The sequence below is a fragment of the Phacochoerus africanus genome, chromosome 6, assembly GCF_016906955.1.
Source record: "Phacochoerus africanus isolate WHEZ1 chromosome 6, ROS_Pafr_v1, whole genome shotgun sequence".
Lineage (NCBI taxonomy): Eukaryota > Metazoa > Chordata > Mammalia > Artiodactyla > Suidae > Phacochoerus > Phacochoerus africanus.
The window spans coordinates 58023191-58042555 of NC_062549.1; the positions used below are offsets into that span (position 1 = coordinate 58023191).

The following is a 19365-nucleotide window of genomic DNA, read 5'->3' on the forward strand; positions in this document are numbered from 1 at the left end:
AATCCCACACTTATACATGGCAGAGTAATGGAATCGATTTTTAAAAAAATTTAAGAAGGACAACAACTGCTTCAAATAAAATCTACGAAGCTAGAGGTGAACTGAAAGTAGTTATTCTGGTGAATAAAGATAGATCTGATGTTTGTTCTTATGGAGCTCACAAATAATCTAATTTTCCCCTTCCCTGAACTCCTAGAGTCTTTCTCTTTTTTCTTTTTATGATTTCTCCTACATTTTAAAATTCTGAATATAAAATAATGAATCAAATAATGTATTTTTATCTTTAACCCCGGACTTTTTGTTTGTTTGGCCACAACCACAGCATGTGGAAGTACCTGGGCCAGGGATCAAACCCTCAACATAGCAACAACCTGAGCCACTGCAGTGACGACACCGGATCCTTAACCTGTTGTGCCACAGGGGAATTCCCCTTAACCCTATCTTACAAAAACAATTTCTGAAATTTATCCAGAGAAACGTAAACATAAAACATAATCCTATGTGAAAAAACATGGATGGCAACTCTAAAAATCACATGTTATGTGGCCATACCATCTGAAGTTTTCTACTATAAAGGATAGTTTTCAAGTATAAAGGATCTCCAGCTAGATGATAACAGAAAAAAACTGCAGGTTTGCAAAGATTTCATTGTTTTATATCAACCAAATAATATATATTATCACCAACCAATATCCATTCACAGTAGGGAGCAGGAAAAATTAAATTAGGAAATAAGGAGAACTATCTTAAATGGCTGCTTGATAACTTAAAAAAGTATAATCTTTTTATGGGATGTTTGCTTACTCATTTAAATCCTGAGCACTTACTTTGGATCAGGCACTGTGCTAAATTCCGGGGTGACTGTGGTAAAGAAGACAGACCTGACGCGATGTTCTCCTTATGGAGTTCAGTGTCTAAAAGGACCTGTTCCTGGAGTTCCCGTCGTGGCGCAGTGGTTGACGAATCCGACTAGGAACCATGAGGTTGCGGGTTCGGTCCCTGCCCTTGCTCAGTGGTTTAAGGGTCCGGCGTTGCCGTGAGCTGTGGTGTAGGTTGCAGATGCGGCTCGGATCCCGCGTTGCTGTGGCTCTGGAGTAGGCCAGTGGCTACAGCTCCGATTAGACCCCTAGCCTGGGAACCTCCATATGCCGTGGGAGCGGCCCAAAGAGATAGCAACAACAACAACAACAAAAGACAAAAAAAAAAAAAAAAAAGAACCTGTTCCTTCTCTTGATAATAATGATCTCTAAGGAGGGACAAATTTTATCCACTTTTTGTTCCTTCAGTATCCCATACATGGCAGGCATTTTGCTGTAAAAGTTGATATTAATACTTTGTGGGCAATGGTGCTAACATTAGGTGTTTACATCACACTATTTAAAACATTGTAAAGAATTTTTTAAATGCCTGCATTAAATATATGTGCTTGTAAAAAAATTTCTAAAATGTTTGAGATTGAAGAAATGAAAGATCTTGTTTTTTCAGCTCATACCAAAAAAACAAACAACCCCATCCAAAAATGGGCAGAAGATCTAAACAGACAGTTCTCCAAAGATGACATGCAGATGGCCAAAAAACACATGAAAAGGTGTTCAACATCACTCATCATTAGAGAAATCCAAATCAAAACCACTGTGAGGTACCACCTAACACCAGCCAGAATGGCCATCATCAAAAAGTCTACAAACAATAAGTGCTGGAGAGGATGTGGAGAAAAAGGAACCCTAGTACACTGTTGGTGAGATCGTACATTGGTGCAACCACTGTGGAAAACAGTATGGAGATTCCTCAGAAAACTAAAAATAGAACTACCATTTGATCCAGCAATCCCACTCCTGGGCATCTATCCAGAGAAAACCATGACTCACAAAGATACAGGTACTCCGATGTTCATTGCAGCACTATTTACAATAGCCAAGACATGGAAACAACCTAAATGTCCATCGACAGAGGAGTGGATCAAGAAGATGTGGTACATACACACAATGGAATATTACTCAGCCACTGAAAGGAACGAAATACCAGCATTTTTAGCAACATGGATGAACCTAGAAGTTATCATACTAAGTGAAGTCAGCCATACAGTGAGACACCAACATCAAATGCTTTTACTGACATATGGAATTTGAAAAAAGGACAGACTGAACTTCCTTGCAGAACAGATGCTGACTTCACAGACAGTGAAAAACTTATGGTCTCCAGAGGAGACAATTTGGGGGGTGGGGGATACGCTTGGGTTATAGGATGGAAATCCTGTAAAACTGGTTTGTTATGAGCATTATATAACTACAGATGTGATAAATTCGTGAGTAACAAAAAAATAAAGATTTTTTTTTCAGTAAAAAAATATTATTTAGCAATAATTTGCTACTATTATGCTGTTATTATCAAGATATAAACCATACAAAAATGAAAATTTAAAATCTCATAATGTAATCAAGACTGTATAATGTATACAAAAATGTATTTTATATAACCTTAATATAATTTTATATGAATGTACTTATATATGTATTTTTATATATATAATCTTGATTACATATATATTTTAAATACCATGAAATAATAGTTAATGTTAGAATAATTAAATAAATTGAAGAATTATCCCAGGAACTAATTAAAGGCTTTTGCATACCAAAGGAAACCACTGACAAAACAAAAGGCTAACCTATTGAATGAGAGAAAATATCTGCAAATGATATGACCAATAAGGGGATAATATCCAAAAGAAACAGTTCATACAACTCAACATCAAAAAAACAAACAACCCAATTAAAAAAAAGGCACAGACCCGAGGAGATATTTTTTTTTCATAGAAGACATACAGATGGCCAAGAGGTACATGAAAAGATGCTCAACATCATTACTCATCAGAGAAACGCAAATCAAAACCACCAAGAGCTATCAACTCATGCCTGTCAGAAGGGCTACCATCAAAAAGACCACAAGTAACAAATGTTGGTGAGGATGTGGAGAAAAGGAAACTTTGTTCACTGTTGGTGAAAATGTAAATTGGCATAGCCCTTGTGGAGAACAGCATGGAGGTTTTTCAAAAACTAAAAACACAATTCCATTCCTGGGTATATATCTGAAAAAAAAAAAACTTTTGACAAATTTTGGGAGAGCACAATGAGAAATCTACTTTATTATATATTTTTATATTATTCACAAAGTTTTAGAAATACAATTTCAATTTGCTAATAATGATGGAACTATCGGTATCAAAGTTTTTAGAGTGACTATGCTTTTTTTTTGCTTTTTTAGGGCCAAAATTGTGGCATATGGAAATTCCCAGGCTAGGGTTTGAATCAGAGCTGCAGCTGGCAGCCTACACCACAGCCACAGCAATGCCAAATCTGAGTCGCATCTGTGACCTATGCCACAGCTTAGAGCAATGCTGGATCCTTAACCCAGAGTGGGGCCAGGGATCAAACTCACATCCTCATGGCCACTAGTTGGGTTTGAAACCTGCTGAGCCAAGATGGGTACTTCCTATTTTTCTTTTAAAGGGTCTAATTCAGTAATGACAATGATACTCAAGGACTGAGAAAAATTACAGCATGAATAAGCAAATCCATTCCATAGTCTTGCTGCCATTATGGAAAAAAAGGTATCTGAAGCCAATCAAGTATATCTACATAGCATAAACTTGGTGCAGATTAAGCATTCTGATACACATAACATAGAGTTCCCATATGAAATTCAATAGTATGTTCTTAAATTGGCACATAGATTTGTTCAGAGTCAACATGAAAGTGTATTTTTAATCCCTCACTGTCCTTTCAATCACAGAAATGTGTCTGAATGGATTAATAAATGTTTTTTAAAAAATCTTTTGGTTCTACAGAACATTAGTCTATGACCAAACTTCCTAGGTATTCCACATGACAAAAACAGTTCCATCCTTGGGAATAAACGAATAATCCTTAAAACCTATACCTCCAAATTATAAATATCTAATTCCTATGATAACTTACTCTACAAGAGGAAGTGGCAAACTTTTCCTTCCTGTGAAAGGTCAGACAGTAAATACTTTAGGCTTTGTGGGCTATACTGTCTCTATCACAAACATTCAACTTTGCCACTCTAGCATGAAAGCAGCCATAGACAATATATAAAAAATTGGGTGCAGCCATGTTCCAATAAAAACCGTTATTGGGGAGGATTTGACTCTCAGTTCATAGTTCAAAAAGACTACCTTCTTTAAAAAGGCAAAAATCGGAGTTCCCGTTGTGGCACAGTGGTTAATGAATCCGATTAGGAACCATGAGGTTGCGGGTTCGATCCTTGGCCTAGCTCAGTGGGTTAAGGATCTGGTGCTGATGTAAGCTATGGTGCAGGTCACAGATGCAGCTTGGATCCCGCGTTGCTGTGGCTCTGGCATAGGCCGGTGGCTACAGCTCCGATTGGACCCCTAGCTTGGGAACCTCCATATGCCGTGGAAGTGACCCTAGAAAAGGCAAAAAGACAAAATATTAAAAAAAAAGAAAGGCAAAATTCCATACATGAGAGAATGTCAGTATTTTAAGATTTTGAAAATCTAAACGAAGGCCAGATCTCATGGTGATCTTTTAAATTTTATCATAAAGAGCTGTGATAACTATCACTACATTATCATAAAGAGCTGTGATAACTATCACTACATTACCCTGTATTCTTAGACAAAAGTACATTACTTTTTCTCAAGCTAATATACTTTTGCAGGTGATAAACTATTCAATCTTGACCTTTTTTTTTTTTTTTTTAAATCTCTAATTGCATGTAATTGCCATGATATGAATAGTATATCTAGAAAGGAACAACAGTTTGGCAGGTTTCCATATATTCAGAGCTGAATGAGATTTTAAATATTTGGCAACAATATCTCTTTCTAATTTGAGATAAACTTTAACCTAGCAAAGGTCCTTGTTTACTGCTGATACCATAAGACTGAATTCTTAAGAAATAAACTACTCAGTCCTATGTAACTATAATAAGCAGAGCAGATAAACTAAAAAGAAACAATATTGGGGGAAAATTTACCAATTGGTATTTTGTATCTTTGTAGACATCCATAGTTATGATGTTCTGGGGCACTCAAAACTTTGAAACATGTCATACTTCTACTTTTGATCCTAAACTCATCAATCCTATAAAAATAATTTAGTATCTCAATTCCATGGTAGTTAGCTTCCCTAATCCAATAGCCTAAATCATTGTTATCCACATAAGAAGCCAAACTCTGCAATTCTAGGTTGTTTGAGGCATTTCTAAATCAATAATAAAAAGCTAATAAAAATCTAAATAGTGATCTACACAAACCACAAACATCAAAAAACTGGCTTTGGAAAAAAGCCTGTTTCCACTCATACAAAAATATACTTTAAAACTAGACATTTATTTATTACTTTTATTATTATAAAGTATGAGAAACCAATTTCTTTTGTTTTAAACTAAGAAATGCTCCTTACATGCATTCCATTTTTCAAGTTTTAACACACCTATTATAGCCTATCTCCAAAGTAAATTCCTATTTTTCACAGTAACTGAAGAGAAGTAAATCTTTGAAAATGGATATTTTAGCTATTGAAAATTCTTGGTTGAGGAGTTCCCGGCATTGCTGAGGGGAAACAAATCTGACTAGCATCCATAAGGATGCAGGTTCAATCCCTGGCCTAGCTCAGTGGGTTAAGGATCTGGCACTGCCATGAGCTGTGGTGTAGGTTGCAAACTCAGCTCAGAACTGGTATTTCTGTGGCTGTGGTGTAGGCTCCAATTCAACCCCTAGCCTGGAAATCTCCACATATTGATGGTAAGGCCCTAGAGAGTCAAAAAAAAAAAAAAAAAAAAAAAAAAAAGAAAAGAAAAAAGAAAAAGAAAGAAAATTATCAGTTGAAATAGCCATTTAAGCCAGTAATAAACCAGAGAAAACACAGTTCAAGGCATAACCATGTAAACTCTCTGACACAATTCAGTGTGGCAGTATTTATTTAAAAACTCTGTGTTTCATCATACTTCTAAAAATCTCCAAGGAGTAAAGAAAAATCATCTTTTAGCATTAGAAAAAAAAAAAAAAACTTCAACTGGGGATATGTTTTGCTTTCAAAAAAATTCTATTAAAATCTGTTGACTCACAGGTTCTCTAGAAGTTAATTATCAAACATATGAGAATTTTCCTGAGTAATAAGATATAAATTTTTTGGTGGTATGACTCCAATATATGCTAAATACTACAGGTAACCGGTACGTATGATTAAAGGTGACCACAATACAGATATACACACCAGGCTTTAAATAATTCCAAGCCATTAAAATGACTCCATTTTACCAATCTCAGAAGATGTTCAATTTCTAGAACATTACAGCTAACCATACGTCTTAATTCTTTACTCAATCCTGAATTTTCCTTATCAAGTAATTTTCTTACTAGTGCCAGAACCATGATTCTGTGATGTGCCAAAAGGTTGACATATGAGGAATTTACTCTTTTTCATACATTCACCAAAAATTTGTGTGCCTATGTACCAAGCATTATACAACATTCTGTATTTACATCTGTAAGCAAGGCACAGAGCTTTGTCATCACAGAGCTTACAATCTAGTAAGGGAAACAGACAAATCATTACCTCAATAATTCTAATAACGTAACAAGTTCTGCCACTAAATAGACGGCCATGAATGGTTCTACTCAACTTAGTAATATAATAATATTCCAGTTAATATATTGTCAGGAGCACATATCATTCTTGTTCCAATAGTTGGAAACACTCCTTTAACACATAAGGATCATATATAGAATGGACAACTGGAATTTAAACATAACTAGTTTGACAGTTTAACATAATATTGGACAACCAAAAATTTACAGCATTATAGCAGTGTATAACTTAGAAAATTATTGTGTCCAAAGTCTGCTTTTAGTAGAAACATTTCTCCAAGCAATCAATAAATGTTAGGAAGATTTTTTTTTTTAGATCAGTTACTGAGGTTTTAAGTAGGTTCACAAAAAGTTGTCAGAGCAAGACAGAGAAAAGAGATATGCACAAAGTCATATAGCTCCTTAGTGACAAAAGTAGGATCTAGAAGTCTAGTTTTCTAATCCAAAGTCAATATAATCTTTTTCATTTTACCAGTCAGCTTCACATGTCCTATTAAAAATGCAGGGTGTCAGTACAACTTAATATTGCCAACTGATAAAATTACCAGTATGATAGGAGAGGTACTAAAAAAATAACAGACTTTCATTAATAATCAACTGTAAATGAAACTATCATTTGGAAAGTTAAAATGTACTGCTACATCTATATTTTAGCTAAATATCTAATGAGTCAACTCAGAGATGTAAAAAAAAAAAAGTTTTTTAGTACTGGAAGATAAGAACCTTTTATTTTTCAATCACATATTCTACTAATAACACATCTCATTACCAAGGATAGCGGTCTCTTCTTTTTAGAAAGACAACAAAAAGAGGAAAAAAAAAAATTGGATTTGGAGTTCCCGTCGTGGCACAGTGGTTAACGAATCCGACTAGGAACCATGAGGCTGCGGGTTCAGTCCCTGCCCTTGCTCAGTGGGTTAACGATCCGGCGTTGCCGTGAGCTGTGGTGTAGGTTGCAGACGCCGCTCGGATCCCGCGTTGCTGTGGCTCTGGCGTTGGCCGGTGGCTACAGCTCCGATTCAACCCCTAGCCTGGGAATCTCCATATGCCGGGGGAGCGGCCCAAGAAATAGCAACAACAACAACAACAACAACAGACAAAAAGACAAAAAAGACAAAAGACCAAAAAAAAAAAAAATTGTATTTAATCAGATCTTGTTAGTTGACCTTTTTCTTTTTCTACAATGATAGCTACATTAAATTCCTAAGTCTTACACCCTCTACATGATCCAAACTGGAAATAATAGTCTCATATGATAGATACCATCATATATATTTCCTACACTGAAAACAAAGTGATAACCTATATCTGAAAATAAGTGCTGTAACAGGTGCTGTATTTCCAAAATTATGTCTTTATCAGTAACTGTAAAGATAAAGACATAAGACCTCATTCTAATCATCACATGGCATGGCAATCCTTTAATTTGCTAATTTATCAAAAAGGAAAGTGAGTTTCTACTGGAATATGAGTATTCCTATTAAAATCTCTAGTGACCCTTTAAAAAAAAGGAGTTCCCATTGTGGTTCAGTGGTAAAGAACCCAACTAATATCCATAAGGACACAGGTTCGAACCCTGGCCCCACTCAGTAGGTTATGGGTCTGGTGTTGCCATGAGCTGGGGTGCAGGTCACAGACATGGCTTGGATCTGGTGTTGCCAGCAGCTGAAGCTCAATTCAACTCCTAGCCTGGGAACTCCCATATGCTGTGGGTGCAGCCTTAAAAAAAAAAAAAAAAGAAAGAAAAAAAAAACTCAAATGTTACAACAAATTTTCCCACATTAATTGTTGAAAGCTTACTTATGCTTCTTTATTAAAAGCCATGTATATAAAACTGTAGAAAGTTTAAAAAGTATTAAATAAAAGGAAAGGAATCACCCATTGTTAATATTTCAGCATATTTTCTCTTTTTGTCTACATACATTTTTACAGTTTCTATCAAAGTAGTATACATGAACTTTGTATCCTGCATACTACAACTGTAACAGCAGAATTATCTTTTTTAAAAAAGGAACATATGGAGTTCCCGTCGTGGCTCAGTGGTTAAAGAATCCGACAAGGAATCATGAGGCTGCGGGTTCAATCCCTGGCCTTGCTCAGTGGGTTAAGGATCTGGCATTGCCGTGAGCTGTGGTGTAGGTTGCAGACACAGATTGGATCCCACGTTGCTGTGGCATAGGCCGGCAGCTACAGCTCCAATTAGACCCTTAGCCTGGGAGCCTCCATATGCCATAGGAGTGGCCCTAGAAAAGGCAAAAAGACAAAAATAAATAAATAAGTAAATAAATAAAACGTACATATATTTTATGACTATATAATATCCTTTTGTAGATTTTCATAAATTGCCAAAGCTTGGTATTTAGGTGATTTTATTTTATTTTTTACATTATAACAAAACCATATGAAAAGAGATCAATGTTTAGAGCAGCCAGAGAGACTCCAATTTGTATCCTGCTCCCAATTCTCTCTTTTCTTTTTTGGCTGCACCCATTGCATGCAGAAATTTCCAGGCCAGGAATCAAACCTGTGCCACAGCTGTAAGCAGAGCCATAGCAGTTATAACTCTGGATCCATGAGCCACTGAGCCTCAAGAGAACTCCTGCTTCCAATTCGCAACAGCTGTGTGGTTTTGAGCAAATTACTTTGCTTCTCTGATCCCCTCATCCTATGGCAGTGAGACGGTTAAATGAAAATAATGTTTTAAAAGATGCCTAGCACAATGCCTGATACATGCTTAATAGTGGTTATTATAAAAATCTTTCATATTTTAAGTGATTTCCTTAGACTAGAGTCCCAGAAGTAAATTTATTCAATTGATAATATGAATATTTTAAGGCTCTTGATAAATGCCACCAGATTTTCTTCCAAACTGGTCAGACTAATTTAGAACCTCAACGGTAGTGTGGGAACTCCTGACCAGCAATATATTAAAAGACAAATTTAGAAAGAAAACTAAGATTACATAAAAGCCAATTACTTAATAAAACCTTAGTATAATGTATATATGCGTGTATATCACTAATAAATTAAATTCCATGTAGACTTACCCTACATGAGGAGCTGGTATCCCTTTATGGGAGGGAGACAAGGTCTGAAGTTTGTTTCCCAAAGAGCTGCTACCTGAAGACATTTTACCTGAAGGAACACCTTATAATAAAAAACAATACACTCTGAAAAAGAAAAATCACATAAAACAGAGCATCTGACAAGGAAAATGCTTTAGTGGCAATAAATGTTTGTGGCAATAAATCAGAGAGAGTTATCAAATAAGAAAAAAAATTAAATAAAATTTCAAGAGAACATACAGCATCCTTCATTTCTAATTTCTACATTTCTTTCTCACAATTTACAAATAAAGAAAGGTATACTTCAGTAATAAATATCTTCTTCAAACCATAATATCTGTCTATTAAGGATAACTCTCAAGTTCAAAGAGGTACAAGCAGATATAAGCAGAAAAACACTGTGGTCAAAGAAGTACGGAAATTTGTTCAACTGCTCTAAGAAGATAATATGTCAATAACATCAAGGACAGACATTTAAACTGAAAAACAAGGACTATAAAATATCTAGAGTATAAGCTACTGAAAGGTACTTTATTTTTATCCAAACTACTACCAAACTACTGATCTTCAACATCTCATCCTAATTATAAATCTACTTTTAATAATCCACAATAGAAAACAATCTTTGTTTCCTTCCTTATTGACACTGTTTAAAAAAAAAAATCGAGTTATTTTATAGATCTCATTACCTACAACAGTTTTGCTAGTTCCACTTGGTTGTGGTAATCGTGAAGATCCTGATGAGGTGGTTCCAGGAGAATTTGACTTTTTAAGTGCAGGCGGCTTATACTAAAATAATGAAAATAAAAAATAAAATATTTTATCAACATCACTTTTTGATTACGGATTGTACTTTCAAAAGTGCACATTCCCTTAAATGAGCAATCTTTTTATTAGCTACTGAAATATCCAAATTGAGAAAGTGTAGATTAAAACATATCATGTCAGAGAGAGGTTTCCCAAAATATGTTTTTTTTCAAAACTGGAGTACTAAAAGTTTGGCTCAGACGTTCCACTGCTAAAATAAACTAAGAAAACATTTCCCAGTTAAACGAAAAACAAAATGCATCAAACGGAAAAAATTTCCTCAATGTTAAGATTTTAAACTTCAAATAAATATTAACGGAAAAAGCTTAGAAATGCCCAATGACGCTCAATTAGTGGCACAGCTTTAAAGGTCAAGATTTTCACATGTTCCTGGGTGTGGTTTTATATTTCATTATATATAATCCAGTCATATTTCTTACAGATAAAAATTCCTACGAGTACATATTGGTCTGAATAAGTTTTATAATAGCTGTTAATGGATGGCTCCAATATAGATAGAAAGAGCTAATTCTGGCTTTAATAACCTCAACCATACCATGTTATATGAATGGGATATGGGCTGACAAAAATTAGGATATTTCAGCTTATCTTGTTTATTTTCATTTTTCCTCCACTTTCTAAAGGAATGTCACCATTAATTTTATTTTACTGTCTCTTATTTGAGCTAAATTTGCTCTGTTACTGAATACCAAAGTATCTCACTGATCACCCACTCCAACATAAAGAAATAAACTTGCGCAGGGTTACATTACAACTTAACAGACAGGAATTAAAACTCACATCACCTTGATTTTAGCCCTATGCTCCAACTAAAAGGTGATTAATGTGCTTGCATGTGTACTTGAGATGAATGTATTATTGAGACTGCTCTGGACTTTATGAGAAAAACTGGTTTTAAACCTAATTTTCAAAAATCAAACCATATTTATAACCAATAATCAATACAAAATTTAAGATGTGTCACTACCAAAAACTGCTGGCTAAATGCAAATTTTATTTTATTTATTTATTTATTTATTTTTGGTCTTTTTGCCTTTTCTAGGGTTGCTCCTGCCGCATATGGAGGTTCCCAGGCTAGGGGTCAAATCGGAGCTGTAGCTGCCGGCATACACCACGGCCAGAGCAACGCCAGATCCAAGCCACGTCTGCAACCTACACCACAGCTCACGACAACGCCGGATCCTTAACCCACTGAGCAAGGGCAGGGATCGAACCCACAACCTCGTGGTTCCTAGTCAGATTCGTTAACCACTGCGCCACGACGGGAACTCCTAAATACAAATTTTAAACTGAAACACAGTAACTCTTCAAAATTCAGTTTTTGACCTCTTACAAAAATAAATCTTGGTAATAGGGTCACACACTCACACACACACACACACACACACACACACACACACACACACACACACACACAGCATGCCCATCTGGCAGAATTATGCCAGAAATTATAATTTCTTAAGTACCTGACAACTAGAAAACCTTCAATACCTATCTATCAAATGAAAAAATGACTCGGAGACTTTGGAGATGAGTCATTTAAGACACTGTTTCTTTGAAAACTTAAGAGGTATTTCTTGTTTAAAAGAGCATCTGGTTAATATAAATCTCTCCCACTAAAATTCCAATGAAGACATTAGGAAAGACTTGAAAACTAACAAAATCGAAAACACCTAACAAAGACTGGTCAAAATATTATTTAGAGACATGTCCACTAGAAATACAGCCAATAAAACTGGATTAAGAAACAAGATTGATGACCCACTCATATTGTGCTAATTACCAAAAACAAGGCAAAATGATTAGCATTAATAAAAGGTGCTTGTATGTGTCTTTTGTACTGAGAGTTCAAGTTTTAGGTAGAGAGTGTCTTGACAGCATTATACACTAAGACTAAAGATTTTTACACACATTTTAGGAATTACCATTATTAACTTAATGGCTTACAAACAGAAAAAGGCAGAATATTCCTTTCAAAAGGTGCTTTGTCTTCTCCCCTCTAGATTAGGTCTCCTACAATTTTACTTAATTTTTTGTCAGGTTTTCTGAGATGACCAGAACCTAGCCTAATCTTACTTATTTCCTATAATATTTCCTATTACTCTCAACCAGGACTAGTCAGGTTAGTTTCCTTACTGAATCCTCATACTACTCCGAATGCTTCTTGTTTAAAACATTCACCTGCCTCTCAGTAGCTTGCTGTTCCCCTGACCTAGATAATATGACTCCTTCCTTATTGAGCTGTATTTTATCTATTGTACAACAGATACTGTACAAGCAAATTCTACTGGTAGGCTCTGAGAATGACTCTAGCTAGCAACAATTTTGTATAAATTCATTTTAATGATAAGAACAAAATCTATTATTTAGAGTTGTGCTCAAGTTATGTTTCTTTCATTCATCATGTAAATGTCTGTGAGGTGATTATTTCATGTGTTTTTATACAAATCACAAATCTAACAAATTTCCTTGGAAAAGTATTTACGTTTACAGAGAATTTTTACTTAAATTGGGAAAAGCTTAATGAATGTAGAGGGCATTCATTTCTGATAAAAAGATAGAAGGCACTATTTGAACCAATCCCTCAACTAAAAAAATAAAAATGCTTAGAAAAATTATAAAAAATCATTTGAAAAGCAGTGAATGTCAAATGAGAGGAGAAAGAAGTGTCGAGCCAAGACTGGGTGGGACTGCAAGAAGAGTCTGGCCATCACATGGATTTGCTATATGGTTATGCATTACTAAGTGGACAAGCAAACTAAAGCGAATAATTGAATTTAAAGTGATTTCAGACTGGTAGAACTCTTAAATACCTGGAAGAAACATGTAAAAAAATCTTCCCTGGAAGAAGGCACTTCATAAGAATAATCCTCATGAATAACTTTTAAAGGGCAAGAGTGGAAAATGGTCAGTAATAATTAACGACATGAGGAAAACAAGCAAGACAATTATCCATAAAGGTCACGTGATATATAGCTATCAGACACAGTAATATAAAATGATTATGCTTACTACACTCCAAGAAATAGAAGACAACTGTGAGAATATTAACAGAGAACTAGAAACTATAAAATGTTAACACAGAAATTTAGAAAAAGTCAACTTCAAGAAATTAAAAATACAGTAACAAATACAAACTCAACTCAATGGTGGAGGAGCGAAGCAGCTGTATAATCCTCCCATAGGTAATCATTTTTAAAAGAGGATTTAAAAAAAAAGATTTTAAGAGATTGGAAAAACATGGAAAGAAAAGGAAAAACAAAAATAGTCAACAGAAACTGACTCCAAGTAAGCATAGGTTTGTTAGATTTTGCAATTAAGAACTTCAAAATAGGAGTTCCCATGTGGCTCTATAGGTTAAGGACTTAATGTTGTCTCTGTGAGGATGTGGGTTTGCTCCCTGGACTTGCTCAGTGGGTTAAGGATATAGTGTTGTGACAAGCTGTGGTGCAGGTCACAGGTGAGGCTCAGATCCAGTACTGCCTTGGCTGTGGGGCAGGCCCCAGCTGCAGCTCAACCCCTGGCCCAGGAACTTCCATATCCTGCAGGAGTGGTCATTAAAAAATAAATAAAAACCTCAAAATAGTTACTATAAATATGTTAAAAAAATAAAAACATATACATAAGAATTAAAGGGGAATTCTCACTATGGTGCAGTGGATTAAGAATATGACTCTATGACTGCAGCAGTTCTGGTCACTGTGGAGGTGTGGGTTTGATCCTTGGCCCGGCGCAGTGGGTTAAAGGATCTACTGCTGCTGCAGCTACAGTGGACACAAGTTGCGGCTGTAGCTCAGATTCAATTCCTGGCCCAGCAACTTCCACATGCCATGAGAGTAGCCATTAAAAAACAAACAAACAAAAAAATTAAAGGGAAGTATGGTAACATATAGATAATCTCAATAGAGAAATGAAAGTAAAATATAGTTATTTCTTTCAGATAACCAAAAATAAAATTCATTGTCAGCAGATCTGTACTATTAGAAGGGTAAAGAAACTTCTTCAGGCTGAAGAGAAATGACAAAATACGACAACTGAAATTAGTAGGAAATGAAGATGTCTTGAAATGAAAATATGAGTAAATGTACAATGCAAAATATATACATGTACGTGTAAACACATTTATGTCAATAATATGTATAAATATATATTCATGTATTTATTTTCTCCTGATTTCTTTAAAAGACAACTTTTAAAGTAGTGAGTATACACATAACAATACACATCAAGAGTATTGATGGTATAATTTCTACACAGTTTTATGTATTTACAACTGCACTAAGATGAGAGGGATACAAACATATCCATAGACAAAGTTAAGTTAAAGACGCATTTTGTTATTCTTAAAGAAAGCATTTTAAAAATTATAAGGGCTATGGAGTTCCCGTCATGGCTCAGTGGTTAACGAATCCGACTAGAAACCATGACGTTGCAGGTTTGACCCCTGGCCTTGTTCAGTGGGTTGAGGATCCGGCGTTGCCATGAGCTGTGGTCTAGGTTGCAGGTGTGGCTCGGATCCCTGTGTTGCTGTGGCTGTAGGCCAGCAGCTACAGCTCCAATTAGACCCCTAGCCTGGGAACTTCCATATGCCACGAAGCGGCCCAAGAAATGGCAAAAAGACAAAAAAAAAAAATTACAAGGGCTTATGACTAGAAAGCCACAGAGAAAAATAAAACGTCTTTTACTAAAACAGGAGAGAATGAAAAAGTAACAAAAGAATCAAAAAACAAAAACAAAAAAGAAAAAATAGAAAATCAATAGCAACATGGCAGACTTAAACACAACATATCAAGAATTAAACATTAAATGGAAAAGCCAAAATACTTCAACAAACAGGGTGAGGTTATTTGGAGTTCCCACCATGGCACAGCAGAAATTAATCTAACTAGGAACCATGAGGTTGCGGGTTCAATCCCTGGCCTTGCTCAGTGGGTTAAGGATCTGGTGTTGTTATGAGCTGTGGTATAGGTCGCAGATGCAGCTTGGATCCCACATTGCTGTGGCTATGGCAGGCCCTCGGCTACAGCTCCCATTCGACCCCTAGCCTGGGAACCTCCATATGTCGCAGGTTCGGCCCTAAAAAACAAAAACAAAACAAAAACAAACAGGTTGGGGTTATCAGACTGGATTAAAAGAAAAAGTATAGGATGTCTACAGGAGATGCAGAAATGCATATTAGGTTAGAGAATAGAAAGAAAATAAGCATAATTCGGCTGAAGTGGTTATATATTATTGATGAAAAAATTTCAAAACAAAGAATGTTGCCAAAGACAAAAAGGGACACTCCATATGATGAAAGGGTCAATAAATGTGGAAGACATAACAAATTATAAATGTAAACGCATTAAATAGTAAGAGAAATACAAATTACTTGAAGTAAAAGCTAGCAAAATTAATGAAGGATAGAAAAATCCACAACACAGTTAAAGTTTCTTGTAGTAACTGATGAAACAAAAAAGGCAAAAGAACATGGAAGATCTGAATAAAACTAGGAGTCACCTTAACCTGACTGACATTTATAAAATTTTATACCCAACAGCTTCAGAATACACTCTTTGTTTTTTTACATGCCACAGAACATTCACTAAAGACCACCACATGCTAGTCAAGAAAACAAGTCTCAATAAGATGAAAATTTTACAAAGTATGTCCTCAGACCACAACAGAATTAAATTAAAACAAAAACACCCATAAAAATAAAACAACTAGAAAAGTTCCAAATTTAGTTGGCCCTCCTATATCCATAGGTTCTGCAACCATGGATTCAACCAAGTCAAAAAAAAAAAAAAAAATCCAAAAGTTCCATAAAGCAAAGCTTTAATTTACCACAAGCATGCAACTATTTACATAGCATTTACATTGTATTTACAACTATTTACATAGCATTTACATTGTATTAGATAATATAAGTAGTCCAGAGATTATTTAAAGTATGTGGAGAGAATGTAGGTTATATGCAAATACTATGTGATTTTATATAAGGGACTTATCCTTGGTGGGACAGGAAGAGAGAGAGAGAGAGAGAGAGAGAGAGTGTGTGTGTGTGTGTGTGTGTGTGTGTGTGTGCGCACGCGCATGCACACGTAAGAGGGTGTCCTGGAACCAATCCTCCAAGGATACCAAGGGACAACTGAATCTGGAAGTAAATAACTCATATTTGAATAAAATATGAGTAAAAGAAGTCACAAATTTAAAAATGTTTTGACCTGAGTAATAAGGAAAAAAACCCCACATATTAAGGTTATTAAAGATTAACTACAGCAATGCTAGAGCAACAACCAAAAACTGTTTCTTTGAAAAGATGTAATAAAACTGATAAATCTCCAGATAGAATAATCAAAGGGAAAGGCTAATCAGAGAGAAAAAAATGAAAACTTATATTAGGAATGAAAAATAGATATCACTACAACTTCTACACATGTTAATAAGTGAATACCTTAGGTCAATAAACCTACTTACATAAACAAATTACTTAAAAGATGCAAACTGTCAATAATGACACCAGAAGAAATTAAAATCTGGACAGCTTTAATATCTACTCAAGAAAATGAGGTAGTTGAAAATCTCTGAAAAAAGAAAAACCCATACCTAGATAGTTTCCAAATGAATTTTAGCAAACAAAAACAATAGGAATAATACCAATACTATAAAACTGTACAAAAAAAGAATTTACAAAAACTCTTTCAGGCAATGGAGGAGAAAGTAACTGCAAATCCATACGAGGCCAGTATTACCCCGATACCGAGACCAGCTAAAAATATCAAAAGAAGAGAACTGCAGACCCATACCGCTTGTGAGCACAGATATAATAATTCTTATATAAATTTTAGCATATAGGAGTTCACGCTGTAGTGCAGCAGCTTAAGGATTAAGCATTGTTTTTGTGGTGGTGCAGGTTTGATCCCTGGTCCAGCACAGTGGGTTCAGGATCTGGCATTGCACAGCTGTGGCGTAGGCTGCACCTGCAGCTTGGATTTGATCCCTGGCCTGGGAACTCCCATATGCCACAGGTATAGCCAAAAAAAAAATGTTTGCATATAAAATCCCATAGTACATAAAAAGGGCAATAAATCATAATGAAATGGAATTTATTCATGGAATACAAAGTTGGTTTAACATCTGAAAATAAGTAAGTGCAACTGCATATAAAGAGCGTGAGAAAAAAATTATTTCAATAAAGAGTACTCAACAGAATTCAAAAAAGAACTCTTAGCAAATAGAACTTTCTCAGCCTGACAAAGGGCACTGACAAAAATCTATAGCAACATCATACTCGATGGTGAAAAACTGTGTTTTTTTCACCCAAGAACAGGAACAAGGCAAGGAATCCACTCTCACCACTTTAACATTAGACTGAAAATTCTAGCTAATGCAATAAATTATTTAAAAAAAAATAAATACAGAATGGAGAAGAGGTAGTAAAACTGTCCTGATTTACAGGGGACATGATTGTGTACACAGAATGGTCCTACAATATATCTACAAGGCTATTATAATTAATCAGGGAATTTTTTTTTTTTTTTGGTCTTTTTACCTTTTCTAGGGCTGCTCCTGTGGCATATGGAGGTTCCCAGGCTAGGGGTCTAATAGGAGCCGTAGCCACCAGCCTACACCAGAGCCACAGCAACATAGGATCTGAGCCGCGTCTGTGACCTATACCACAGCTCATGGCAATGCCGGATCCTTAACCCACTGAGCAAGGCCAGGGATCGAACCCGAAACCTCATGGTTCCGAGTCGGATTCGTTAACCACTGTGCCATGACGGGAACTCCTTAATCAGGGAATTTAGCAAAATAGGAGAGAACAAGAATAAAAACAACATCAAAATGGATTAAGAAGTTGTGGTACATAAGCACAATGGAATACTACTCAGTCATAAAAGGAACAAAATAGGAGTTCCTGTCGTGGCTCAGTGGTTAATGAATCCGACTAGGAAATATGAAGTTACAGGTTCGATCCCTGGCCTTGTTCAGTGGGTTAAGGATCCAGCGTTGCCGTGAGCTGTGGTGTAGGTCGCAGATGTGGTTCGGATCCCGAATTGCTATGGCTCTGGTGTAGGCCAGAGGCTACAGCTCCAACTGGACCCCTAGCCTGGGAACCTCCATATACTGCGGTAGCAGCCCTAGAAAAGGCAAAAAGACAAAAAAATACAAAAAACAAACAAAAGAACAAAATAATGCCATTTGCAGCAACATGGATGCAACCAGAGATTCTCATACTGAGCAAAATAAGTCACAGAAAGACAAATACCATATGATATCATTATATGTGGAATCTAAAATATGGCACAAATGAACCTATCTATAAAACAGAAAGAGACTCACAGAGAACAGACTTGTGGTTGCTGATGGGGAGGGAGTGGGATGGACTGGGTAATAGCAGATGCAAACTACTACATTTAGAATAGATAAGCTCTGAGGTCTTGCTGTATAGCACAGAGGACTATATCCAATCTCTTGGGATAGAACATGATGGAAGACAGTATTAGAAAAAGAAGGTGTGTGTGTGTGTGTGTGTGTGTGTGTGTGTGTGTGTGTGTGTGTGTGTGTATAACTGCGCCATTTTGTTGAACAGCAGAAATGGGCACACTGTAAATCAACAATACTTTAAAAAAACTCAAAAAGGAGCTTCTGTTGTGACTTAGCAGTAACAAACATGACTAGTATCTATGAGGACTCGGGTTCAATCCTTGGCCTCACTCAGTGGCTGAAGGATCTGGTGTTCCCATGAGCTGTGGTGTAGGCTGCAGACACGGCTCGGATCTGACATCACTGTGCTGTGGTATAGGCTAGCAGCTACAGCTCCAATTTGACCCCTAGCCTGGGAACCTCCAT

The 19365-nt window shown here is 35.9% G+C and overlaps 1 protein-coding gene across 4 annotated transcripts in view; it reads right to left on the bottom strand.

Annotated features, from left to right (window-relative positions):
• Positions 1 to 19365, bottom strand: part of ZC2HC1A (zinc finger C2HC-type containing 1A) — a 59106-nt gene that overhangs the window by 11379 nt on the left and 28362 nt on the right. For 2 of the 4 annotated variants that reach the window (XM_047783704.1, XM_047783702.1), the window contains exons 6-7: positions 10392 to 10491; positions 9685 to 9784 (exon numbers count right to left, since the gene is read on the bottom strand). In XM_047783704.1, the coding sequence (XP_047639660.1) occupies positions 9685 to 9784; positions 10392 to 10491 (200 nt within the window). The remainder of the gene's footprint in view (positions 1 to 9684; positions 9785 to 10391; positions 10492 to 19365) is intronic. The other 2 variants (XM_047783705.1, XM_047783703.1) reach the window with 1 other exon arrangement.